Source organism: Andrena cerasifolii, chromosome 10, assembly GCF_050908995.1.
Source record: "Andrena cerasifolii isolate SP2316 chromosome 10, iyAndCera1_principal, whole genome shotgun sequence".
NCBI classification, from domain to species: domain Eukaryota; kingdom Metazoa; phylum Arthropoda; class Insecta; order Hymenoptera; family Andrenidae; genus Andrena; species Andrena cerasifolii.
The window spans coordinates 8,502,364-8,528,734 of NC_135127.1; the positions used below are offsets into that span (position 1 = coordinate 8,502,364).

The window sequence follows — 26,371 nt, forward strand, 5'->3', positions numbered from 1 at the left end:
TGAACGGCCCTCTCCATACCTACCAGACTCTGACGATCGCAGTCGAAATGAGAAGGAAAGAAGGAGAAATCCACTGCGATCGTTAAAGTCTGGTAGGTATGGAGGAGGGCCGTTCAGCGTAGCAGCAAAGCGGAGGAACCCCTGGTGGCTCGCGAGCCACCAGTTGGTCAACTCTGTTCTAAGCGATAACACTATTGTGTATTATTAGCTACACAATGATGATTAAGGATACAATCGGATAAGAGCACGTGTATACATTCTTAATGTAATCTATGTAACAAAGAACGGATAACAATTGCATTACTCCCCCGAACTCTTTCGATCTCTTTTAGTCTCATCGTGTCGGTAAACTAAGATCTCGTGTAAAAAGATTAAACTAATGCTCCGGGTCGCTCTATCCTCAATATTTATAACGCTTACTGTACTTACGCAACGTATAACAGATTTAAATGATAATGATCGCGCGCGGCTAATCGCGTCAAACGTATAATACAAAAGAAATCGAATATTTCTATCAGAATACCAATGTCTTGTGCGAGAATCGTATACATTCGAAAGTAACGTACAACTAAAGAATGTTATTCTATAATTAATGAGCAATAGAGTATTGCTTCCATCATCCCCCTCGATTCCTAAATCATCGTTAACGCGAAATGATCAACAACTATAATCTGCATTTGATTTGCTCCTCTCATCGTTTAATATGTAATCTGCATATGCGTATTAATAATATTATAGTATCGCAGTGTATTATAATATTACCAATACATCGTATTCTATTATAGTAACAGTAAATGTTTACGCGTAGATCACAAAAGTAATAACTTACGATCTTATACAAGAGCTCCTAAATCCCTATAGTACAATTGTCATTGCATACATCTTGTACCATCCCGATCGAATTTAAATAAATATAGAGCTAAATCAACAAGGAATATAGATTAACATGCACACTAATATACAATTGCTGTTCACAATTATTTATAATCTGCAACTTTTCCAGTCATATCATATGACGATAAATTCAGTTTCAACACATTAACACGTATATATTGCATTCGATCTGTAATATTCAATTCTGTGGACAGTGTCGTAATAATTAAAAAGAAGACGCAAGGATTTACATCGAATCTCCTTGGATCGATTGTTAATAAAACATATGGAAGAATAATACAGAGAATACGACGAAATCAGGCGGAACTGAAATAATTTTGGTAACATCCCGTACCAACGGTATTCTTACGTATCGAATTAGCAGGTGATATGCTAATTACAGCTCAGAAGGGACCTTGCAGTACATTTACGTGGCAGGGTCGCGACGAGTCCTCCAGTGGCATCGCTATATCGTTGAAAGGATGTAGAAACGAAACGTAATCGTGAAGAAACGCTAACGGAGAGACGATTTATTTGCAATTGGCGTTTCTTGTGCACGATCGTACATGATTCGCTTGTTTCTGAGAGTCACTGTCTTCGTCACTACAATCCTCGTCGTGCGTATGCGTTACATTGCGTGGAGTTTCGGGCCTCGCGTGCGGTATTTGGTTGTTAGAAAATTCCACGTACAAAGTTTTCTGACAATTAAGAATATTTACTGTTTAAGTCTCACTCGGTATTTACGACGGGCTGTCGAGAGATAGAGCAAGGAAACTTACAGAAGGCTTGTACTGCTCTTCCTCTTCATCGGCAAGCTTGAACGTTCTGGACCGGCTGATCATCGGCGTCTCCATCACGAATCTCTGCTCGTGCGCCACTGTGCTCTCGTGGGGCATCTTGAAAATAATTGAGAATCGATTAATATTTGAATGAAACGAAGGGGAGGCGATCCGAAGGGACTTACCAACATGGCAGGTGCTCGGAACATGTAGGAGAACGGGTAGTAAATGAGATTTAAAAAGGTCGCCGCGTAAAGATCAGCATACCTAACTACTTGGCTACTGAAAAAGGTTTGCCTACTCCCGCTACGGAACAGAGAGCCCATCAGCCCGTAAGACAGATCCATTTTGTGCGTGACGTCTCTTATGGACGCCCGAAGCTTGGAAATGTCGGGCTTCTCTTTTGTGCTGCTATCTAAATTTCTGGAAGAGCAATTGGATGTAGAGGTTGGTATCGGCGACTCGCCCTTAACATTCAAACTTACTTATACATCTCCCCTAGCATAACATCTAAGTTTTGTAATTCAGCGAATAATTGACACTTGTCTGTCCAAACGTGAAGCTCTTGAACTAGCTCAGGCACTATTAAGAATGTCCTCCATCCTCTAATCTTCTTACTCTTTAAAATATCACCAAAAATATGATCTCCAACGTACAACACGTCCTTGCCTTTTGCGCCGATCAGCTCGGTGAAGACGTCGCACGAACCTCCTGAGTAAACTTCACCTGTTCACCGGCAAAACATTTTAGTACAGTCTTCCAACGGATTAAGGGGACTAGGCAGTCGAAAAATCTTTTTTTTTACTGCGTTTTCTGAAAGTACTTTTTCTGAATAAAATACAGCTTGGTTTATATTAAAATTCGCAGAATTATTGATTTGGTAGTTAAAAAGGTCAAGCGGCAACATACAGCGTCGCCTTTGCCCAGAAACTTTAACCGCGTTTTTCTCGAATCTTTTTTTCTCTTGGTATTTCGCCTAGTTGTGAAAGAACGGAGTTTCAGATCGACTTGAAAAAATTACAGGATGTGTAAAACATGTGTCATTTCCCGCGAAACCTCTGATATGGTCCGTAAAAATTCGAGATTTTCATCAAAGAATTAAAAAGTCGCAGATTTTCTGTAACCCACAAACAGGACCGAATGTTTCTTGAAATAATCGCCGTTTTTCAGCCACCAATTTAATAATTCTGTTTTAATTTTAGTCTTTACTGGTCCCGCGGCAAACTACGGATGTAACAAACCAGAATCACACCTTGAAATTGGATTACGTCAGTTTTTAAGACGTATTTACAAATACATTAAAAAGAAAGTGTTTCTTTCACGGAAAACGACTGCCTAGTCCCCTTAGAGCCGCACTCTTTATCAAAACTGTTTTCTCACCTGTGTGAAGCGGCCCTTTATGTGTCCCAAGTTTCAAAGCACCAGTTTTCGTGTCCACCTGTCGCAAAATCGTACCTTCTCCAAAGAACAATGGCTTCCTGGCGTCTACTACGATAGTATCAAAATATGTCTTCCAATTTCTATGCGGTTCGTCAGGCTGCAATTACCAAACATTCGCATCAGCTCTTAAACTACTTCAAGCTGCTAGCTAGCTGCTCATTAATGTACCCACCCTTGCTCCGTGTGGAAAGTCGAACAGATAAGTCATGATCTTATCAGTAAAAACGTAATCACTATTCGTTAACAGGAATACTTTCGCTCCGCTCTCCCTGATCCTATTAAGAAACATTGGTAGCCTTTCGTCTTTCTTCACGTACTCGTCCAGATTCTCTATAGTCTTCGTCTTCAAATCACCGTGGAGGTGTATCCAGTCCACCGCGTTCCTAACGTCCTGGAATATACTCTTGAAGCTCATAGTCAGATCACCTTCCTTCACCCCCGTCTTCTCGCGCGTGTATTGCCGCGAATTGGTAAAAAAGTCTATTAGGCACGCTAGTAAATACGTCTCGGGAAGGTTGAACAGTGTGTTGAGCACGTAAACCCTGGACTCGTCCAATTGTAAAAATTTGTTTGGATAAAGCTCGTATACTTGTGAGCTGAAACAGAAATCATGAGTTTCAGGAGCGTTGCAGTTATACCAGGGAATGAAGGCGCAATGGAACTCACTGCTTCAGGAATTCGAAGCCATGGACGCAAACCAGGATGTTCCCATACGCATCCACTTTGAGCAGATTCCCATAGAGCGTGTCGAACCACAGCCCTCGCACTGGGAAGCTGGGATCATATTCGAAGGCTTTGATCTCATGCGGGTATCCCAGAGACACCAGGCGATCCTTCAGCAATGTGAACCCTAGCTGCTCGTACTGCGGAGACTTGTACTCTAAAACGTTTCAAGAAGGCCATTGGAGGTTCGATGAAGATTCTACGCAGCTCTTGGCGTACAACTGTGCTTACCTGCCAACGTGTAGTCCATATCGAAGCCATAGAACTTGATGTTTTCTAAATGGAGGCTACGGTTAACAAAAATTCTGCAACAGAGACAAACGGGGGAAGCTTGAATGAGAAACACATCTATTCATCATATGGTGTTTAACAGAGAAGATAGTCTATAGATTTGTTCCTTTCTCCGTTTCAAGAGGTTGAAGGATTCGTTCATATCTCTAAGATCAGGAAATTCTTGCGCAATTTTATTTTACTGCTAGCTTGTTCAACCTATTGATAGCGATACTCCGAGTGAATGTTCTGATAACTGTTTCCGAAGGCGGTGCTCCTGATTCCTCTGTTTGGATTAACATTACACCCGACAGCGTCACAATCTCAGAATCGCTAAATTCGCACGGTATCGGTGCTTGCGCAGCAGCTTCTGCAGTCATCATTCTCTTTTAAATAAAAATATTCCTCGTGCAATAAAACAGAGGATAGACTCTATTCACGCTTGAAACGGGGACAGATATCATAAATGGTTACGAAATTACATTCTTAATTCAATTGTTATTATCGCTCGAGCGCTCTCACTTTTAATCGATATTCATACGGTAGCTGTTCGTCGACGAGCAAGTTCAGGCATCGATTAATTTCCCATATCTTATCGAGCATCTACTCCTCCCATCTTAATGAACATAATAAATTAATCGCAGAAAAGGCAATCTTTAAGAGATCTGCGAAATGTCGAAATTATTACGAAATTATTACCTCGCAGGCGGCGGCCTTGTGCCGTGTTTGTTGTTACAATGCAAAAAGATAAACTCTTATCAGGCGAATTCGGAGGATTGCTCAAATAATACGCATTTGGGATCGCGGCGGCTGTAATGTACACGGTCGAAGATCAACATCTGTGTAATATATTTAAACAAGCGAGAAAGAGTGGCAATAATGCGCGCAGAAGGAGCGAGCGACGAAGTGAATGTGTAGAACAGGAAAGGATTTATTACACTGATCAGTCCCACTTGTGAAAAGAATGATAGATGTTATCCGGTCGATAATTGCACCGATTTATATCCGATCCATAGTTTCAACGACTCCGCGCGATTAATTGAAGCGGACGTTAATTTATTACCGCAGCGAGAAAATACTACATAATATCGCCGTAACATTTGCATCGCTGTTTCTCGCGCGCTCACGAATGCGAAATGTATGCATCTTATTATAGATTCATCGGGGCTCTGTCTAATCTTCAACAACGAAACCCACGTATGCCGCGTTATTCGTTGCTGCAAGGGCCACGGTTCTGCGCTCGCGAATCGACGATTTGTCACGTTGCGATCCGCACCGCCACGTATCACGATTAATTCACCAGCGTGGGGCTAAGTCTCGGTCCGAACCGGTGAACAACGATTAATGGGGGTACTGAATAATTCTTCTAGCTTTACCAACGGCGTGGAAATTATAAGTAACTGAATGGAACTGCAGTGGCGGTGGGAAGAAAGTTTAAATCCTAAACGGTAACATTGGAAAGAATTTTGTTTTAAAGTAGATAAGAAAAATTGAATTACGACGAGGAAAGAACCGAGGTAAATTCTTTACACTTTCTGCGGCTTCCTTCGATTCACTTTCAAGATTAACTCCCGGGAATTTAGACATTCGATTAAAATTAACGCTTGTACGGAAATTGGGACATCTGGACCCAAAACTGTGGCACAAATCTCATCATTCCTCCTTTACTAATTTATTATTTGCACCGAAACTTCTTGGTATCCTTAAATCACTAATAAACGTCAATAGTGAATAATATATATTTTCTTAATTTAATTTATTGTAGAAATTTAACAAGTTCTTAAAATATTAAACCGTAATAATTCAATAAACTGAGCTTTATTTTTGCATGCTCGGTTCTCGTAAATATATGATATTGTGTAAATTTGGCACAAATTTATTATTCATGTAACTTTATACCTTATAACTCTTAAATTCCTTATTTCTTTATTTATGTACAGGATATTTTCTGTATTATCTGTTCAGATTATTTGTATTGCATATACTTTTCTCATAATAGGCTTGTCTCGTAAAGAAATATTATTATTATTATTATTTGCAAATTCCCTACGAAGCTTGAAGCATTAAGCTTTCCTTTATAATAAATCCCGTGAATTTCCCTTTCCTCTCGCCTCTCAACGTATCTCCGACAAAAGGGAGTCTACCGTCCGTGCTACTTAAAGCACACTGTGAACTTAATTACGCAGATATGTAAAAGTAATAGGTAATAGTAGCCGCTTTATCGCATCACAAAGGCAAAGTTGATTAAGTAACAAGATACGATTTAACTTTCTTCGGACCGCCACTATACATACACGTAGCCATTGCTGCACATTAAACGATACAACACATCCACTGGTAAGTCGCGTTACGTCGCAAGTGAGCGATGATGCATCGCCTACGATAATGCAGACGATAATTTTTCGCCGGCCCCGCGCGAGCGGGGGGTTCGTAATAGAAGAGAAAGAGCGAGAGGACTTACTCGTTTTGGACGTTGCGTCGCGAGTTCACGAAATTCGCAGCCGGTAAGGCGTCCTCATTCGCATCCTTCAGCCACATTTTTGTCGGCTATTTTCAATTAATCATCGGCACCTCGTGATCAATGTGCCCACCTGTCAGTCGGTAACAACAACAACTTCGATAGAGATCGGCCAGGCAAAAGGATGGGCATACGAAAAGCTACGTGGGATTCAAGCGTGGATATACGGTGTGTGTCGCGCGGGATCCTCGGTAGCTCCGATATCCAGCGGCGCGTTTACGTAACGGCCGAGTTCTCGCAATAGTCGAACTTGTCTTACGGACTATTTTCATCGTTCACGCGTGCAGGAGTGATTAATTAACTTCAGTGACACGTTTAAATAATCTACGCGCACTTGGCGCGAGCTGTACATCTTTCTATCTGCTCGAGTAATTAGTCCGGCTCAGAAAACGATCGAGAGGTGTCGAAAGGTTTCGCGCGGAAGTGGGTGTAATGGCGGTCGCGCGTTTTGGCGAAGCGAACGGAGAGGTTTGTAAACATTGGGTGACCGGAGCGCAGCGAGAATTATTTAATTATTAGTAATTCCTTCGATTCGCTTCGTCGAAATGCGCGACGGTTTTAAAGTTATCCAGATGAAGTGTAATGTGTCCCAGTGGCGCACTCGGGATTTAACCTTGGCGGAGCCGAGTTGAACGGATGAAAATATTCTTAATGCAAATTCTGGGGAATTCTTTAGGTCGTTATACAAATTTATTTATTTGGCCTCCCTCTGGGTGCGCCACTGTAATGTTCTACAAAATAATCGTACGATGGAATATCTGGAGATAGATGAACGAGCTGGATGTATTCCTTTGCTGACTAATTCGCTGCTCGAGATTTATGTATATAGTTTGCTGGAGACGCAGCTCGGACGATGGGACGAATGTATTTACTAGGAAACATGTGTTACGCAAGAGAAAAGAGAAAGATTGAGAGTGACTGTTTGTGATGAAGGGAGAAAGGAAGCTCAGTGAGGGTCAAACGAATCTTCCGAGTCCCAATGTCACCGGGCGTATTGTGTTTCGTGGGACAGTATCTGCGACCGTTCCACGCTCGCTATTTACTCGCATTATCTCGGTCAACGTGCATCGTCTCGAGGGAGATCAAAGGTTCTGTTTAATTCGAACTGAAGAACACGCGTTCGCCAATGTCTTGCGCTTTCTTAGGGAAGAGAACTTAAGGGTACCCCCCAACAAATCACTTAAAAAAATAGGCCATCTTTAGGATTTTATTTTAACAAAAGCAAACGTCATTGTGTTAAAAAAACTTTTCAGGCTGTCTTTGTACGTCATTGGAGATAATGATAAATTTGTTTGGGGGGTATTTTATCTAATACTGCTGTCAGAAAAAATCTGCGGAATTAATAACGCCTTGTAGAATTATGTGGAACCAACAAACCAGGGAAGTTCTGAAAGTTTATAAGATGCTCCCTGGAATCACCTGCGATCATAATTTTTTTTACCAATCTTCTTCTTTTTATAAACATTCTCGTGCGTAAAATTACCCTTTTTTAAGTTTGTGGTTTAAACCTCCGCCAAAACATGAGATTACAATATTTTGCTACGACCACAGATGATTCCATGAGCAATCTTATAAACTTTAAGAATTCCCTTAGTTTCTTAATTGCAGATAATTCTACGAGGCGCTGTGAATTCGCAGATGCGGAACTTTTTTTCTATCACCAGAATTTCATTAGATAAAATTTCCAAAATATATTTTTTATTATCGTTAACGATGTACAAACGCTGCCCAAAAGTTGTTTAACCCCATGACGTTTACATTTTTTTTAAATAAAATCCCAAAAACGACCATTCTTTGATTTGACGGAGAATACCGTTAAATCTACTTACTCGGTTATACCAAACCCGCTACGCGAAGAGAATAGAAATATACCAGGTGCAAAATCGAATCACATGTACATCTAATAATCTAATAATTTCGCGATCGAGTTACGCGAGCCTAGTCGCTTGCAGAATGCTCGAAACGCGATGCCAGCGGGACACGATGAAACCAATTACGCGCGGGACCGCGCGTATCGCGTAGCAGCCATGAAAAAGAAGCTTTTCGCAACCCGATAAAGGTAGTAACTACTTCATGCCCCGCGCGGCAATATCGTTGACAAGAATAAGCCACTTTGCACTCCCACGTAGAACCGCTCCTGTCCGAGTGTTATTTTACATAATCTCGAAACACTGGCGCGCGCACTTCGCCGATTACCCGCGTCACTGAAGTTTATCTGGCAGATAATGACGAGTGTACAAGACACAATGAACCATACATACTGGCGTTCGAGTATCGACCGCCTTCCGCCGAGAACGCAACTGAATGTTAATTAAAATCCACGCGTGTAAAGCGTTCCCGCTCTTCTCCTTTCCTTCGGCCACTCTGCAACGACACGTTGCACTTTGGGCAACAACCGTGCCGCTTAGAACGAAACAAGCGTCGTCCCAGATCTAATCGGGCGATATCGCGGATTAATATAGAAGCACGGTTGCGCGAGGAAGCGAGGATTGACACTTGTCGATTGCACGGGGAGAGCTCGCGGATGGCGCACGTGAAAGTTCCGTGGCAGAAAAATACGATCCGATCCGCTCGATGATCAAACGTCAACTGATCCTTGACTTGCCGAGTAACCGGTTAATACGCGCCGATAGGGATTAATTCATCCGCTTCTGGACAGAAATCCGGTCCGCCTCTACTGTAAATCGTTTCGCTCTGTGTAAAGAGCGTCGTACCCCTGGCGGGCCCTGTAGCGAGCGTGCTGCGACGACGACACAGGCACACACGCGAACCGTAGAGACAAAGGAATCGGAAGTGACGGAGAGAGAGAGAGACAGCGCGTGGAATCTCGGCCGGGCTTCGTTATTTATTTTGGCGCGTAGGCATTTGGGAATGAACCGAGAGACGGCGAGGAGTCATAGTTCGCGGCAGAGGTGACCTATGAACCGGCATCTGCCACGTTTGCGCAATAATAGTCGAGAGATTGACAGTATTGTCTTGGCGTTTGATAAACGCGCAGTGTTACGAGCCGCGACGGAATAAAACGCGGAGGAAGTCGTAAATAAGAATACGGCTAATCGTTCGCTGAGGAATTCCCTCTGTCCCCTTGAATCATCGCGTGCGACATTGAGCAACAGGTGCACGCTGGTCGGGCATATAAACTTTCGTTTGACAGAGGCAGCTTCGCGAATGAGATCGCGAGGTGTCTAGCACGAAGCAGGAATACTTGAGCGTGCCTTGTGGCGCCCAGCGAGCTCGTAACTTTCGCAACGACCGGCTCGCAGAAAAATATCATCTCGCGGGCGATTCGACGCGACGTGAGGCAACGCACGCGTGAAAGGAACACTTCGAGTTGCCTCATTGCTTCCCGCCGGCCGAAATGCACACTTTGATGGCGACACGGGAATTTTAGCTCTGTTCGGGAATGGAGGGCCTATAGATAACGGATAACTTGTTTGACTGCGTCGTCTGTGTTTATACGAACAGAAGTTCCTGAACCTGTGGCGCACACAGAGGACGGGTGAAGCAGAGTTGGGTATTAACTAGATAAATCTTAATATATAAAGCAGAGTGTTTGTGCGTTTGTCTGTCGCCTAAAAACTTTCGAACGGTAAACTCTGGGGTGACGAAATGTGTCCCGGCTCGTTGTGCCTAGGTAATTCAGATGGACGTGACTATTTTCGCGACAAAAAAAATAAATAAATACAATTGTTTTTATAAAATCAGAATTTAAATTTCGGGCAAGCCGAGTAATAAAGCTAGTACTACTTAAATAACTTCGACTTTACTCGATCACAGAAATAATAATTTTTTTAACTTTTATTCGTCCCTTGGGATTTTTATTCAGATAAAAATAGCACCTCTTAAAAGGTGGCTTGGTAAAAATAAACGAAAACTGGGTTTTACTCTGTGAATAAATTTTTATAATCACCTAAAGAACTTTATTCAATTTGCATTGAGATTACTTTTACCCCTTAAACTCCGCTCCCCCCCGAGATTAAATCTTGACTGCGTCACTGTTCCGAACCACCGGCGAAGTGCAATGGTTTATACAGCCACCGTAGATACAGCTGGCTAAATGGCTTTCGTGGCCGCGTTATCGGGCGCCGTCAGCCGCGCTCGAAACACGTACGCGTTCTATTCCTTTCGTGCCGCATTCCGCTCGATCGTCAAGCGTGTTACTACGTTGATCGCTGCGTCTCCAGCTGTGCCCGTGAGTCACGTTACCTTGCGCCCGGCTCTTACGCGGGGACTCCTTCGTTAACGGCCCAAAATTAGACCCCCCGAATTCGACCTTTCGCCGCGATACTATCTAGGCTTTATTGAAACTTTCGACCCGGCGTTATGCAATCGTAGATAATTGCTGATAGAGCACGCTTCGAGGAAAATCCCGAGTCGTTCCTCGTGGCTTTCGGACCAGGCGTATTATACCAGGGGGGGGGGGGGGGACGGTGCAGGGGCCATTGGTAGCGAGGGGACTCGATCGCGGAGTTATCTATCGATCGGCAGACAAGAGGGCGCGAAACAGATGCGGAACTGAACGCTGGGCCCGCGGAATTGCCTCGCGAGGTAATTTCCGGCTGCCATAAGCGCGTTAAGCCGACGTACCTGGGAACGGCCCCTTTAATTGCGCTAACGTGAACTTGTTTCGCGCCTACGGTCGCGATGATATCGACTTTCGGTTAAGTCGGTCAAGTGTTGCGCGAGGATGCACACCTACGTGCGGACCTCTGCGCTAAGGTATGCATCGTCTACACTTTCACTCTGACTATTCGCTCGTCCTGTGTGCTGCGCCTCGGTGTTCGTGGCGGGGCAAGTGTGGCGCGGGAAGTGTGCCATTCTCTCGGGGGCTACTGTTGTAAAGCACCGGCATTCCTGACACTAGGGGAGGAAAGTGAAAAATATCTCTTAAGGGGGTACATGGGTATTTCGGGGTAAAAAAAATCGATTTTTTTTTTTAGATTATTTATGATAGTCGCAAGTCTTGGAAGGATTTTAAAAAAGATTTCGTTGAAAAATTGCGAGAGTTGCAGCGTAAAAAGTAACGGACGGACCAATGTTTTGTTGAAATCTGTGTTTCTCGAGACGGTGAACATCGTAACTCGAGAACGGATCGATATTTTTTTATGAAATTTTAACTGAACCTACAAAACACTTTTCTCCACAATGTGAAGCTCGGTCAGTAAGATCGCATAACTTTAACAATATTTAAGATAACATTTATCACAGAATTATTTCAGGAAAATCCTTCGAAGTTGATACTTTTTTAATAACTCCGTGATTTTTTTTATAAATTTTTCGGCCGAGTTCCACTTTGTAGATTTTCAGTGAAAGTATACTCATGCACAGCGAGTTTGCTTTTAGACGAGTCGATTAATCGGAATCGTGCTCGCCACATGGAGGCGCGCATTTCGCAAGCACCCACTTTGATGCCTTGTATGTTCATTAATTTTTAATATTTTGAAAACATTCTTACATGAAAATACTTCTTGTATCCCTGAGAAAGAATTGTTAAAAGAGCAAATGGTTTGAGTTCAGACTGGCTCTACAATAATGCCCAAAAGAAACCGTTGATTTTAGCTGTCTAATACCCATGTACCCCCTAAAGGGAAATAATTTTTTTTTATACGTTTTAAGTAACTTTACCATTTTTATTCTTTACCTTTTCCCTAATATCTCGATCCGTTTTTAGAGGCTTCGTGTAAGTATGCGTATAAATGTAGTTTACTTCCTGTAAATATTATTTGCAATTAAGTGACGCTGGGATTATGTAATTGCAACGAGCGTGTCGCCTTTTTGTCTTGGCAAGGCATTGTTCTGCTGGTGCAACAGTGTTTAGCGTTTAAAATAACCAGGTTCAGGTATTCGAGAAATTTTACTTGCGAGTGTACGAGCTTCTTAGATCATCCGGGACTTCCTCGCCCACTTATGCGTCATAATTCCGAGACTACTTCGATTACTTGGAGAACTCGCGGATCGTCTATCGATGCATCGGAGAGGATAATGAAGAACGAGATAAAGGGCGAACGACGACCGAAGATTGCGACGATATCTGAACGAGATCCCTATCGTTCATTTTATTTGAGCAGAGTGTAGAGTTTAAAATCGCGGCGTAAACGGCGATACCGACACGCGTACGTTTCGCCCGTCACTTAGGCGTGGACAGGCTAAAATTAAATTCTAAACATAACTAAAAGCGCATTTTCCCTTCATTCGAAGAACGAGCCGCTTTAACTCTATCAATGAATTATACAAGAGCACGGCGCTGCGGCCTTGCGACGAATGCACATCAAAATACCCAAGGTCTCTTAGCGATGAACAAAATCTGATACAGCCAGGGACGTTTTCTTTGAAGATCACAGAATTATTCTGTGTATGCTGACAAGTCGGATAATTGAAGAGAATTGAACAGAGACAAAAGATAAGCTAACAGCTCTAACATCCAGGAAAATAAGCTCCTTTTCTATAAAGAAGCCTGGGTGCAAGAAATATTTTGGGGCCCCAGATAATTTCTCAAAGGTAAAAAAGTATATCTTTTCACGAAAGGGATAATAATAACCATAATAAAGAAAATAAAATATACAAATAAAGATTAATGAGAGGTTCTGGTCCAAAAATCATTTTTTTTTATTTCATTTATCGAATGTTTTTTGGAGATACAGGTCCCACCGATTTGGATGAATTTTTTGACGCCTCGACTTTAATCAATGCCCTGTGGCGTCTGCAATGATTAATTATAAAACAAAAAATTTATTTCTATAGCTTAAAACATCCTTAACGCAATGCAAAAAGTCCCATTAAATTATATGTAGTAGTTTTCCTTTAATTAATTCCTAAATATCACCTTTTTATGGGCTCTGGACCGGAACAGCCTCTTAACATATTTAAATATATAACTATCATTAATAATGTTAGAAATTATATTCTAATTTCTCTTTTGGCCGTAGTATAACCAGTTCTGTGTATAGAGCGTGAAATTCAAGTGGTTTTATAAAATTATATAAATAGTAAATACTCAAATGAAAAATTTCATTCTCATCTTTTTTTCTCTTTTCCTCTTCCTAGGACCGCTGCACAGACCCAGTGGCCGGCTTCGCATTACACCAATATTCCTTTCACTCCAACTTCCTCCCCGCTCCTAAACAGTCCAGAAATACTATCCCCCAATACCCAGATCGCACAAGAAATTTGATGCCACCAAACGCGCATTTAACAACCTATGTACCTCCACTCCCCAACACTCAAGTCCTCCCCCGAATTATCCAGAAACACGATCCCTAATTGGGCAATACACAGATGGACAGGAAGATTCATCGATCATGGTCGACAACAAAAATTGATCCCACTCGAGGACGTGGCCGCAAGGAGATAAGGATCGCCGAGCATCTCGAGCTGCGTCATATTTGTGCAAAACAATAGAGCGCGACGCATTTCGACGCGAGGACGGACGATGTTGACACCCGATACGCAACGCGCATTTCCATTCCGCTTTTGTCCTTCGGAGCAAGTCGAGGGGACTCGCGTTTTAAATCCCCTTGACTAGCTTACCGTTTCGCAAAGCCTGACGAGCCGAAGGGACACTCGCAGTGGCGGGTTTAACGACTTATTAGTCTCGCGTTCGCTGTGATTCGTAATTGAGGAAAGATCTCACCCTCTCGAGTCCGCGTTGGCGGCACAGGGAGGCGTGGGAACATCTCGTTGCAAATAGGGCAGATTTTATTTTATAGCTTTTGTTCCAGGTGCGCTCCTCTTTTTTGAAGTAGATTTTTTTATTTTTATTGTTTTCCTGTGCACACTGCACCCCACTCGTGATACACAGGATAGCGGTTTTTCATCAAGCTGTTTTGCTTATATACTTCTACCCAACGAACTATTAATTATTTTATATATAGTCACAATTTTTTTACTTTCATCTTTATTTTTTTTCCACTACTCTTTTTCTCTCCTTCAATTTTCTCCTTGTTTTCAGACCCATAATCGTTATCCTTAATACTACAAGATAAGGGTGGTGAGTGGGGTGTATAGCAACAACACCACCCTTTCCTATAGGGTCCCAGCAGCAAACGGCCGGACCCAGAGAGAAAAACGGGCACCCATCCCTCCCCAGAACGCCACCGCGTGATGTTAACTTCGGTGTTCGAATGCGAACCGGTGCAAACCTAACGCAGACCATCACGGCCACAGCTGCTGGTCTTTTTCAAAGTACCTAGCTACGCGAGGATGAGCACGTAGCGCTGTACGTTTGGAACCTCTCTTCAGATCCCACTGCGAGCCGACCTGGAGCGTATCCTACTCGAAATACACATCCGAGTGACACGTAGTTGTATGAACGCCAGCATTCCTAGACGCTCGGTACAGATCTCGGAACGGAAGCTCGTTTAATCGATCGGGATCCTGTGTCCCATTACTCCAGCGGCCTGTTCGCATGCACTCGCCCCCGCTGGTCCGATAAATCTATTGCGTGCGGGAGTTGCGACAGGCTGTATTTTGCAACGCGTTTTGTTTTCATACACACTCGCGGAGATACCGCCTGGCGCCGCGTTTATTTTCGCCCTAGTTATCGCGGGGGGTCTCGATGCTAGCAACAAACCAAATGAGAGATAAAAGGGAATAAACATTAAATGGTAAATCGAGGCTTTATCAAAGGAGACCATTGCTTATACAGGGCGCTTCAACAATACTGCTTCCAAAATTTCTGTTCTTCCTTTCGAACAAAATACACTGCCTTCCGGAGCTCCCTATCTTCCTCACACAGCGTTGCGAATTAAGTATCAATGCTGACGAGAACATCGAACTCCCCGCAGTATAAAGTTTGCAGAGAAAAAATTCAGGGGATTTACACCTGGAGATACTGCGCGTCGATTAATTGCAATTTCCTGTCCTAGCTACTTTTCATTGCAAGCGCTGATATTGCTAAGAAAACACAGTAAGAGCCCTGATAACCTGATCGATAATTTGCCAAAGAAAATTAAAGCAGACAGAAGTTTCTAAGAAGTTTCTCTTAAAATTCATATTTAATAAAAATGACCCGCGATACGTCTTCGTTGCAACGCCCTGTAGGCATTACAAGAGCGTTGCAGATCGTTGCGGACACGCGCGCGCGCGTTATTGTCACGCGAAGGAAAGAGAGGGAGGAAGAAATCTGAGTTCTTCTGACAAAAAAAAGAGAGATTTTAAATCCCCCCAAGTGACTCGATTCCCCGAGTCCTTCAACTCTTCCCTTGCGATCGCTATCGCCAGCGCTATAATTAGTAATTGATATGTCAGCAAATTACTCAAGAGCGAGCGCGATAATTTCACTAGTAAATTTCCACGCGCTCCTGCGAACTGGGACCGCCGCCAATGGACGAAATGGAGATGCAAAGATTTACCTGTGACCTAATTCGCGTTTGTCCGCGCGCAAGTAGTGGCAGCCCTCGTTGTAGCATTCCAGGTCTTGCTCGCTACGATCGTTCCTGGTCATTCTCATCCCAGGATTTAAATCGAATCCGAGGTGATAAACAGGCCCCCCGTGGAAGGCGCTCGAGTCAGCTGGGAAACGGACTTTGCACCCTGCTCCGGAACATTCGAATGCGAGTTACTGGCCAACGAGGCGTCGCCACGAAGCAAAAAGGTGCGCGATGGGAATCGTCAGAGGGACAATTCTATCCGGGGCGATCTTGGTAAGAACCTTATCACCGGAATCACGGAGGAATCTTGGAAGATCGAGCCAAGCTGCAAGCTCCACCGGGGCTAAGTTTAGAGAAGCATCGGCCAACGGAATTAGACGTAAAGTTAATTAAAACAACGTCGGACCGTTCCGTTTATTTGATCGTTACGTGGGAAACGTTGAGCGTGCGACAGGGAAGCTCGACAAGTGCAGTGGACACACTGAAATACGGGAGAGAATTACCAGTCTTAGCAGGCGACGTAACCACCTCGTCCACGCTTGGATGGCTCATTATCAGGCGATCGGCGGAGTCACTGTTTGGGAATCGATCACTGGCCGGAGAGATTATTCACACCTTCGTTGACCGAGCTGCACGAACGACGACGTCGCAATGACCGTCGCACGGACATTTTTCGGTCACGTCCGCGAGCGAACAAAGGCTGCAGGGGTCATTCGCGTGACGAAGATAGCGAGCGGAGAAGAAAAATCGCACGCGGCCTCGCGGTATCTGCGTGGCAAACAGTGGACTTTTTCTGCAGCCGGGAATCATGACGCAACATAACGGAATCAACAAACTTTCCATATCAAGCCTGTGATTCGGGCACACTCGAGTGGAGTAGTATACTTGAAATCGCTCGTACAGATACTGAAACTACGCTTCGAAACCATTTAGTCATTGCTTGCAATTATAGCGGGCTCGTTATGGAGGTTGCGCTTTTACAGGAATAATGGCGGACGGATCGCTTAAAACAGTAAGAGTGCGTCGCGACGTTAATCGCCAGTCGAACAAAGAACTAGAAATTCAACTACTTGTTTACTAGATGGCCAGAGGCGTAAGTCCTGGGGCAGTGAGTGTACATTGTTATTTCCAGGAGCCGCATTTCACGTTTCGTCGGCCCCACTGACGAGGAATGGCACGAGGAAGTATCGAAAGTTCGTCTGACGCCTCGACAAATTCGGTTTCCCTGGGCTGGAACTCGCGAGCCTGATGTATTCACGACCATGGTGGGTTTGATCCACTCCACTCTTCGTGATATCTGAATTTTAGTACTTAAGCACGTACTTAGCGCTTCACTTATCAAGTTTCCCTGCTTTTTGTTTCAGAGAGTTAATCAGCTGGGCTTCCGAGGGGCTCGTGTATGAAGCCGAACGAGTTATTTTCGCGCGCTGTGATCGAACCGCTTCTGACAATGCGTAGGCTGTTCTTGACGGTTTCAGGGATATCAGGAAATCTTATTTTCAGCGTATCTTGTACGTTGCAGCAATGAGTATTAAAGCAATCGGACTTGGAATACTCCGTGTGTTCTATATAGGTAGATATATTCGATGGAGTAATCGGCGATGTTATCGATTGTTCGTGTGTTCGTGATATACTGCTTAAAGTAATTGTTATATATTTTCGAGTAGCGAATGTGTAAGCGCTAAAAATTATTGCGAGTAGTGTCGTTTAAATCTGCCTCGTTTTATATATTTTAAATATTTGCTGAATGAACAAATGCTAGCACTAACCTTTGAGTAGCTCGCCGGTACCATTTCCTACTTCCAGTAGGATCATTTTCGTGTTGAGGTGAGGTAGGGGCGGTATCTCCATGATCTCCGTGGGAATTACAATTTTCCAGTTCCATGATTGACTGCAGGAATTAAGAAGAAAGATTCACCGTCAATTTATCAACAATTGCCTTCGATTTTAAACACTACGGGTAACAGAGCAATTACAAAAACGAGTATAAACATTCTTCGTTGCGAGCAGAAAATTTCAACTTTCGCAAAGAAATCAAAACAACTGATAGAATTGAAATCACTTTTCCACCGCTGCCAGCATCGTGAATGGAAATTTAAAGTCCATTGATCATTTGGCATCGAAAATAAAAAGCTGACGGAAATTTCTACGTTCGCGTATCGAAGTACGATGAATTTAATTTTAGTTAAGTAGGAACTTCAAAAAATTTTCGTAATTATTCTTCTATACCATCCCATAACAATCTGACAACGCGTTGCCATATTGCCACAAAAACTGACACAATAAACTTTTCATTCACTACCTACTTGTGCACAGAATATTGAACAATACTTGTCAATCGGCATATCAATCATTAATATTGCGCGAGCTCGTGAAATTGAATAAGAAAGCTCGCACTACGTGTAGCCCGATAGATTCGATAAAATATTTCGGTTACTAAATAGCGATAATTGAATCCAAGCCAAGATATCGCGAGGAATTCCCTGAAATTTGTTAACAAAAGTTGCAAAGAAATACGGCCATTACATTGACACCGTGTCCCGCAGCGGAATTCCGTATCGGCGGTGGACGTACCTATCAAACCCGAACCTTTAGAAATGTGTTCAAAGTTTTACGTAAGTAAGAACAACACGATTCAGAATATCTTTCTCGTATAGGTTAAATATCGACGCACAACTCGACGACCTGTCATTTGAACACTAATTGGGCACCATTGGGCACCGTCGCACGATGCAAACCTATCGGCGATAGGCTATCGCGTACTGAGGTCAATTCACTGAACTGCGTTGACCTCCGCGCAAGTATACCAATGCAGAAAATCGAAGTGTTCCTATGCCATTTGAAGTCCACCAGAATCCATCCACGCGACAGGCGTTGGAAATTTTCTTAACTGACCCGACTAACAGCCGTCACCACAAAAGCATAACGTTGAAAAGCAATTCCAATTCGTAATACAGCAGATCTCTTCGTACGTAATAAATGATTTAGTAATATGCACCTAAGGTACAGTCCGAACTAATTCCTAGGTCCACTTCGCTATCTACCATGCGTCTACTTCGCATCGAAGGATGCGAATTATGCGTGACACGATTCAAGCGAGAATGATCGAACATTATTGCGACCGAGTTCGTGGATAATACAAGTAATTTATTCAGATACGCGACGCAAAAATGATTACGTAATGGTTCTGCGAAAGACTGTACGCGGCGTGCAGAAAGTGGCGCGAAATTAAAATTTTTAAATATTTGAATACAAAGTAACCCAGATTTCCTCCGCTTTGCAAGTGTCATACATTTCTGCTGAATCGATTAGCAACAACGGGGAATCGTACAGTTAATTCGAAGCATAATGTGTTATTAACAAGAAAGTAGAAAGTGTGGGAAATTAGAATGATCGGCGACGAGATATTTTGCATTAAGAAGCCACTTGAACGTTGCTCTGGAACGCGCGAAAGCTATACCGCACCATTCCCATTTCACCAAGCGTACTATATTTTCAAATGATCGAAATCGATGAACGGAACAGGTAACGAGCTACTTTGCTACTTGCCGTAGTACTGTAATAGGTAATTAAAGGCGGGCTACGAGAAAATGCTGGACAGATATACGGTAAATATTTAAAGCGCATAGTTTTGTAGGGTACATGACATACTTAAAAATCGTTGCCTCGGCACTACTCGACATGTCCATTTTTCCTATCAGCGTGCGATGATCGATGATTTCAATGGGAGGGTGAGGGAGGATAATTAATCAGTAAATGATGCACCTGCCGGATAGTTGAGTTGCGAATCGCACCCGTATCACTTTGACCTGTAAAGGCGGCGGACGAGCTCGTTCGTAGCGCCGTCCGTAACCCGTCCGTCCGCTGTCGCCCGAACGCCATAATTCGAGGTAAAATCCCGTAGTTGGCGATTTTCGCGATTCTCCACGCGTCCGCGGTACACATCGTACAGCCGACAACAATTGAAACGCAGTCCCCGAGGCCCCTGTGGCCAAACAATTACGTTGCATCCTCTCTATTGCGTAAAATTAATCCGATTTAGGTGACCTCGACACCACATAACCTAACAACCTGCGCCTGCTGACAATTCCGGATGGCCACGGCACGAGCCGTGCCTACACCCGCTCGGTCCTATTAAACCGAACGTATGAAATTACGGCTTGGAGTCTCTTGGAATGCGTCAGGTAGTGCATGCTCATCAGTGCACCGCCACTCTAATAATCTCATCGTAGCCCAACCCATTTTTTATCCTGTCACTTGGACCACCCCCGCGAAACTGTGTCACTTTAAAGTCAACAGCTTTATTTGATCCACACGTTCACCGATCTCGCTCCGACCTGTGTTACGACACTCTTCCGCTCTTCTTTTCACTGGTTTCGATGAAATTACATCTCCGTGGGTGGACTATTTCGGTCCTACAAACACACATAACCTTTGCATCGCTCTGGTCAGTTTATAGAATTTCATTGTCCGCTTGTCAAGTGACTGGGAGCAGATATTCCTGGCGGTTCAGACGACACTGTGCTTATGTTTTAATGGTTTCATCTAGATACGCTGTCCGATCTTGATTCGAAGGATTTTTGCTTACGTAATGTTATATTTGTTCGGGGTATTTTTCTTTCAACTGCTGATTCAGTTTTCAAACGGTTTTATCGTTGTGCAACTGTGATTTGTATTCTCTTCAGTTACGTACTTGTTTCGCGTGTCTTCCTTTTGTCTTACGAAGAAGAATGTATATATAATTTGTTAATAAATTTCGTTTTTATATGAACAGTTTGTGTTTTATTTTATAAAATATGTTCTGCACTTGTTGCACTTTACATTTCCACGGCTAGCGGGGATTGTTTAAGAGTCGATATAATTTGTTATCTGTACATTATATTTATGATGTTTATGATATGTTAAGTATTGGTTACAGTTATGTTTTATTAATGTATGAATTCATCATGTAATTATGATATTACGCAGCATCGAATAATAGTATTCTCGTATAAGCTTATGTCATCTTTTTTTATCTTACATAATGCGCATTAAGTATTCATGTTGCCAGTAGTTTAATAACTGTTCTAATTATCTTGCATTAATTATCAAAAGCAATGGTATGCTGAAACATCGTACTTCCTAACGTTTGTGGCCTAAATATTTGAAAAAAATTGGGTAATTCAGGAAGATGAATAATCAGGCATTCAGTTCGGCAGAGAAGCTCATTCCTGCGACCTACGTGCAACAGGGTTTGAATGCGAAAAAGACGCGCGAAAATCTTATAAGACACTTCATCGAACACGTAAGGCTCCACTTTAGATTATAATAACAAAACGCAATTATAATCTGTATATTTCACCACTGAATTTTCTGACAACAGCAAAAATGGCCAGAAGAGGGTTGGGACGACGCGACGATAGAAGCATTCCTCTCAGACCTATCGCAAATGGATAGCAACAACTTCCCCTCTAATTGTAGCGTCGGAGAGCGCGAAGCGAGAATTATATCAAACATCGTTGCAAGGCGACACTTTCGAATGGGTCATGGCATAGGTAGATCGAGCGATTTGGAGGAAGTACAACCAAAAGCTGCCGGGAGTAGTTTAATGTATAAATTAACAAATGCTCTGGTGCTCGAAGTTATTCGATACATGGGTAAGATTGATAATTCGAAACTATTTAATGGTTTAATGGATAATTCGAAACTATTTCAGGTGTAAAGAGTATAGCTGGCTGTTTTTTATCACCAATGGCTACAGGCATGAGCCTGGTGTTATGTATGTTAACGTTTAAGAAAGATAGACCACGAGCGAAGTACGTTTTATGGTCTAGGATCGATCAAAAGTCAAGCTTTAAGTCAATATTCACGGCTGGATTAGAGCCAATTGTTATCGAAACGAAGATAGTCGGAGATGAAGTTAAAACGGACATGCAAAGACTCGAATCTCAAATGGCTGCTTTAGGCGAAAGCGTTGCTTGCGTACTTACAACGACTAGTTGTTTTGCGCCTAGAGCGAGCGACTCTATTGATTCCATCGCAGCGCTTTGTACCCAATACAACATTCCTCACTTAGTAAATAATGCCTATGGGTAAGTGTTCATGTATACCTCAGAAACCTGCCTCGAATGTGTTGTATTTCAGCAAACGGTACATTGCGTTCTACTATTAAAAGCTTGCAGAGCACAAGGTGTATGCATCTCATACAAGAGGCGTCGCGGAAAGGCCGCGTCGATGCTTTCGTTCAAAGCACGGATAAGAACTTTTTAGTGCCGGTGGGCGGCGCAGTTATTGGTTCGTTTGACAGAAATCTTTTAGATCGCATATCAAAAATGTATCCAGGTCGCGCGAGCGCCAGCTCTATCATGGACGTGATGATAACGCTGTTAAGCTTGGGAATGGCGGGTTACAAGCAGTTAATAACGCAGCGCAAAGAAATGTATTCGTACTTGAAAGAAGAACTAGGGAAGTTAGCAGGAAGGTATGACGAGAGAATACTAGAAACTAAAGGGAACCCCATATCGATGGGGATGACACTTCAGTTTCTAAATCATCATAATGGCTTTCAACAAGTTAGTATGCTACGTTCAATACTATTCCTTCGCAATGTTAGCGGTGCAAGGGTAATAACTGCTACGGAATGTAAGCATGTCGTTTCACATAAGTTCGAAGGTTCGTAAAAATGCATTGGACTCTTGACAGTAGCTTTTGCCCTGATAAACTTCATGGTTTAATCTACTTTTATTCAGGTTGGGGAGCGCATAATAGTAACTACCCAGTACCATATCTAACTGCCGCTGCAACTTTGGGAATGAAGAGATCAGATGTGGATATATTCATACAACGATTAGATAAAGCTTTGACTAAAGTGAGGAGACATTCGGCTCCAGTTACGCCGACAGCATCTCTTGCTGGATCTAGTATTAACGGGGATGCAGGAGGCACTGGTGGGCCCGGGGAATCTAGCACAGCTTCGACTAGCCGAGCAAGTAGTAAGGATAGTTTGAGAAAATGAACCGTAATCAACGCAACTGGCCAGTCGAACCAGTACATTAATTTGTAAGTAATCTATTACTTACAGGTAGCGTATGTTAGGTACCTCTGAACAAATGCCTTGTGTTTCTACTTTCTACGTTAACGCAAACCCGTTTGTCCATTTCATTCTGTTCTGATTAATTTGTAATTTGTATCCTCTTAAATTACAGAGAAACTATATAATATAATCGTTTTTAGGTGTCTAATTAAAGTCGTTTAAATTGTTTATATTCTAAGGAATTCTGGCGAAACGTATTTTACAGAGGTATCTAACAGGAAAATGTGCTGATTCGTCTGTCCAATTGCGTTGTGATACTGTCAATTCCCACGAAGCAGAGACAGGGAGTTTCTTGCAAATGATATTAATACCTGAATTTCAAAGCTAACACATGAGAAGAGAAAAGAATGATAGGATATTCTATACATCCATTTAAAGATATTAATTCGTAAGCGCTGGCCGCAGAAGTATCTGTTATACTTGTTCTGTATTACAATGTATATGCAATTACTTTGAAACGAAGTTTAATATTAGATATCTGACTTTCTCTCTTAGCTCTTACGTTTACCTCATTTAGCACGAACATATGAGACATAAGTACTAGATCGAGATAAACTAACATTGATTAATTAACTTAATTTGCATTCCAAAAAGTTGATTTTTTTGTTCAAAGATATTTATTTTCAATGTATTCCTCTATTTTATCAGTCAGCACTGTACTGCAACAATTAGTTTTAGTTAGCGCTATCGTCCTGATCATGTATTTCAGAAAGAGTTATTACCATATGCTTTTAAACTCTGAATCATAAATTAGCATTTCTCATAGTTTATTTACGCTAAAAATTTAAGGAGATAAAAATGAAAAGTATTTGCTTTCACTTAGAACTAATATAATTATATCGATGGTTATAGTGAAAAGATATGTTATTACTTGTAAACAGAGGTTTATAGTAGATACAGTATTTGCTTAATCACACTGTTATAAAAAAATATGTATGAAGATTAGAAGCACTATGCATAACAGAAAATATTTTCAAGATCTGTATAAATCAAATGCTTGCACAAACAGATGTTCCTTTATTTTAATTAATTTAGTCATTGCATTACTCGTGATCTTCAAGTTATACCTTCAGTTTTTCAAGATTATGCAACATATAATTATTCAGTTATTTGTTTTCAAGCAATATTCCTTATACCGGACAACAAATTTATCTACTTGATTGATTTTAACAATGAATACCCAAAAGAGATGAAGCACAAATTGAAATAGAATATTATACTGCTGGACACAATCATTTTTCAAGTATGTATACAAATTCTTGTGTACGCATAAATGCACACAAAAACTTGTATACGCATAATAGAAAGATATACATATATATATATCGCACTTTTGGATAACTAATTTGAGAGTCTGATTTATCAGAGTACATACTGTTTTATTAATTTCATTCGCATAATGTCTTCTGTTTACGTTTCTATCTTCATATTTTTATTGATACAGTATGATGTCGATGTATACTGATATTAGCTCAAAGAAAGCAATATAAACTACTGAGATCGTAAAGAAATCGCGTGCATTCTTTCAATAGAGAAAAAATCAAAGGGGAAAGATTTCTGCCCTGTTCTTAGTTTAAGTAATATATTTTAAGTAATCCGAACGAAGTTTTGTTTAATAATAATTCCTGAACTAGTGGAGCACTACAGAGTCATCCTGGGTGAATCGCATATGCTACCGTAGAATGTACTATTACAACATTATTTATAAAAAGAAAGCGACATATAGTAAGGATTATAAAAACGACATTGTAGAACAGTATATGGTATTGTACCTCATGCCAATGACATTCCTACGCACATGCAAAGATTTCAGTTCCTTGCGTTACAGTTTATTTTATACGTCGGTGTATCACGAATTTCGTTCAGTTCGTTCCTTTACGTTATAATTTGACGTAAGAAAAAAGCAAGCTCACGTATATATTGTATTACATGCCTTTTACATGAGACAACGATTTTGATGGTACTACTCAATTAATGATTCTCAATTCTTTTTGTAATGTACATCTTTTAATATAACTCGTTACGATTCTAAACAACAAACTACGCCTTTGAATATAAACAGCAAACACATGATTTGAAGATGTATCTCTTGTTATCGAGAAGGAAATGTTATATACAAGATAATATAAAATTTGTTAAGCAAAGTCTACTCGTTGTGTCCCTGAGTTCGTCGCGATTAATGTATACTACCGGCTGTGAAACATGTTTTACCGAATATGCGTTATAAACTAAGGGGAATGATTCTTCGCAGTCTTACACTCGGTTATATTTCTAAGGCAAATACTTTGTTGTTTAGTCTTCATATTGAAGGGAACCCACACACTGTCAACATTGTATATACGCAATTGTTTTAACAAAATTTTTAAGAACAAAACATACGTGTATAAGATACTTAAGGTATTAGAAGTAAGCGAAGTAAATTACACACATTTCAACACGCGTACGGAACACTCGCTAATCCCAATATTATATTCTCATAACCATAATACATTCTATTACCTAAGCGATCATTTTACACGTAACATGTACTTGCTTAAAATTCAGATGGAAATCGCACCTCGAACTGGGAAATAAGTAATAAAAGGAACATATGTACAAAACATTCAATCACGGTGAAATTATGATTAATTTTATCGAACGGCATAGATACTCGATATTTCCATTTGAAAGTTTAAACAACGTGCTCGTACAGTAGCATTATAACTGCTAATCAAAGATCTATATACATGAATATGTGAACAACATAATTATAAGCTCTTACGTTACAGTTACTGTGTGATAGTAAATGCTTTATTTGTAATATATGCAACTATTGGATAAATAAAAATATAAATGTTAAACAGAACTGTTTGACTTCATTTATAAAAGGATATGTTTAATACATTGTAATCTTCAATATGTTGTATATTTTTCTAAATAAATAACGCTTCTAAGTTAAGAAATACATATTTATGGAACGTTTGTACAGTCGTTTAATGCAGAGCGTTGGAGCGAAGCTCGGAGCAGTGGAGCAATGGGGTTTTGCCCGGAGCAATGCAAATTTTTATTCCAAATTTTTTTTATTATTATTTGAATTTTCTTTCATTTTATAAGAGCAGATGAATGAAATGTTTTTAATAAATACCAATTCTCAATTTTTCATCATTGAAAAAATATATCGTAGGTCCGCGCAGCCCGGTGTTAAGGAGGCATAGTACTTTCTTTACCCGAAAATTAAGCATTATTTATGATTTTTTTTTCCATATGAATATGTAAAGCTAGAAAGATGGGGTTTGTTGCAAATGAAAGATCACTATTTAAAAGTAATAAAAGAATTTTCATTTAAAAA

The 26,371-nt window shown here is 41.4% G+C and overlaps 2 protein-coding genes and 1 long non-coding RNA gene across 11 annotated transcripts; 1 reads left to right on the top strand and 2 right to left on the bottom strand.

Moving 5' to 3' along the window:
* Positions 1-251: 251 nt before the first annotated feature.
* On the bottom strand, positions 252-20,667 carry Nt5b (5' nucleotidase B). Of its 6 annotated transcripts, XM_076822148.1 has the most exons (11): positions 20,043-20,667; positions 19,737-19,956; positions 17,741-17,862; positions 4,047-4,120; positions 3,759-3,972; positions 3,265-3,688; positions 3,033-3,189; positions 2,138-2,378; positions 1,838-2,075; positions 1,653-1,769; positions 252-1,571 (listed from the first exon to the last, which is right to left on the bottom strand). In XM_076822148.1, exons 2-11 carry the CDS (start codon positions 19,914-19,916, stop codon positions 1,404-1,406), a joined length of 1,935 nt encoding a protein of 644 aa, XP_076678263.1. In that variant the 5' UTR covers positions 19,917-19,956; positions 20,043-20,667; the 3' UTR covers positions 252-1,403. The 6 variants fall into 6 exon arrangements, with proteins under 6 accessions (XP_076678263.1, XP_076678262.1, XP_076678266.1 ...); XM_076822147.1 differs by having other exon boundaries at positions 19,737-20,667; XM_076822151.1 differs by lacking the exons at positions 19,737-19,956; positions 20,043-20,667 and adding an exon at positions 6,547-6,676.
* On the bottom strand, positions 8,051-8,672 carry LOC143374214 (uncharacterized). Its single transcript, XR_013086623.1, has 2 exons — positions 8,316-8,672; positions 8,051-8,179 (listed from the first exon to the last, which is right to left on the bottom strand). It is a non-coding gene; the product is annotated as an uncharacterized LOC143374214 (long non-coding RNA).
* Positions 19,131-25,888, top strand: Secs (Sec synthetase). 4 transcript variants are annotated; one of them, XM_076822155.1, is made up of 6 exons: positions 19,131-19,579; positions 21,066-21,255; positions 21,334-21,607; positions 21,667-22,042; positions 22,126-22,622; positions 22,700-25,888. In XM_076822155.1, the coding sequence occupies exons 2-6, from the start codon at positions 21,142-21,144 to the stop codon at positions 22,963-22,965; spliced, it is 1,527 nt and encodes a 508-aa protein (XP_076678270.1). In that variant the 5' UTR covers positions 19,131-19,579; positions 21,066-21,141; the 3' UTR covers positions 22,966-25,888. The 4 variants fall into 4 exon arrangements, with proteins under 4 accessions (XP_076678270.1, XP_076678271.1, XP_076678272.1 ...); XM_076822156.1 differs by having other exon boundaries at positions 21,138-21,255; XM_076822157.1 differs by lacking the exon at positions 19,131-19,579 and adding an exon at positions 19,720-19,861.
* Positions 25,889-26,371: the final 483 nt, after the last annotated feature.

Bases quoted from the DNA above. Each gene is read 5' to 3' on its own strand.
- Nt5b (XM_076822148.1), bottom strand. From the start codon at position 19,916: ATGTGTACCGCGGACGCGTGGAGAATCGCGAAAATCGCCAACTACGGG. The intron at 17,863-19,736 runs GTGCATCATTTA...TAATTCCTGCAG, and splicing joins GCAACTCAACTATCCGGCAG to TCAATCATGGAACTGGAAAA. The intron at 3,973-4,046 runs GTAAGCACAGTT...GAAACGTTTTAG, and splicing joins TATGGACTACACGTTGGCAG to AGTACAAGTCTCCGCAGTAC.
- Secs (XM_076822155.1), top strand. From the start codon at position 21,142: ATGAATAATCAGGCATTCAGTTCGGCAGAGAAGCTCATTCCTGCGACC. The intron at 21,608-21,666 runs GTAAGATTGATA...AAACTATTTCAG, and splicing joins CGAAGTTATTCGATACATGG to GTGTAAAGAGTATAGCTGGC. The intron at 22,623-22,699 runs GTTCGTAAAAAT...ACTTTTATTCAG, and splicing joins CGTTTCACATAAGTTCGAAG to GTTGGGGAGCGCATAATAGT.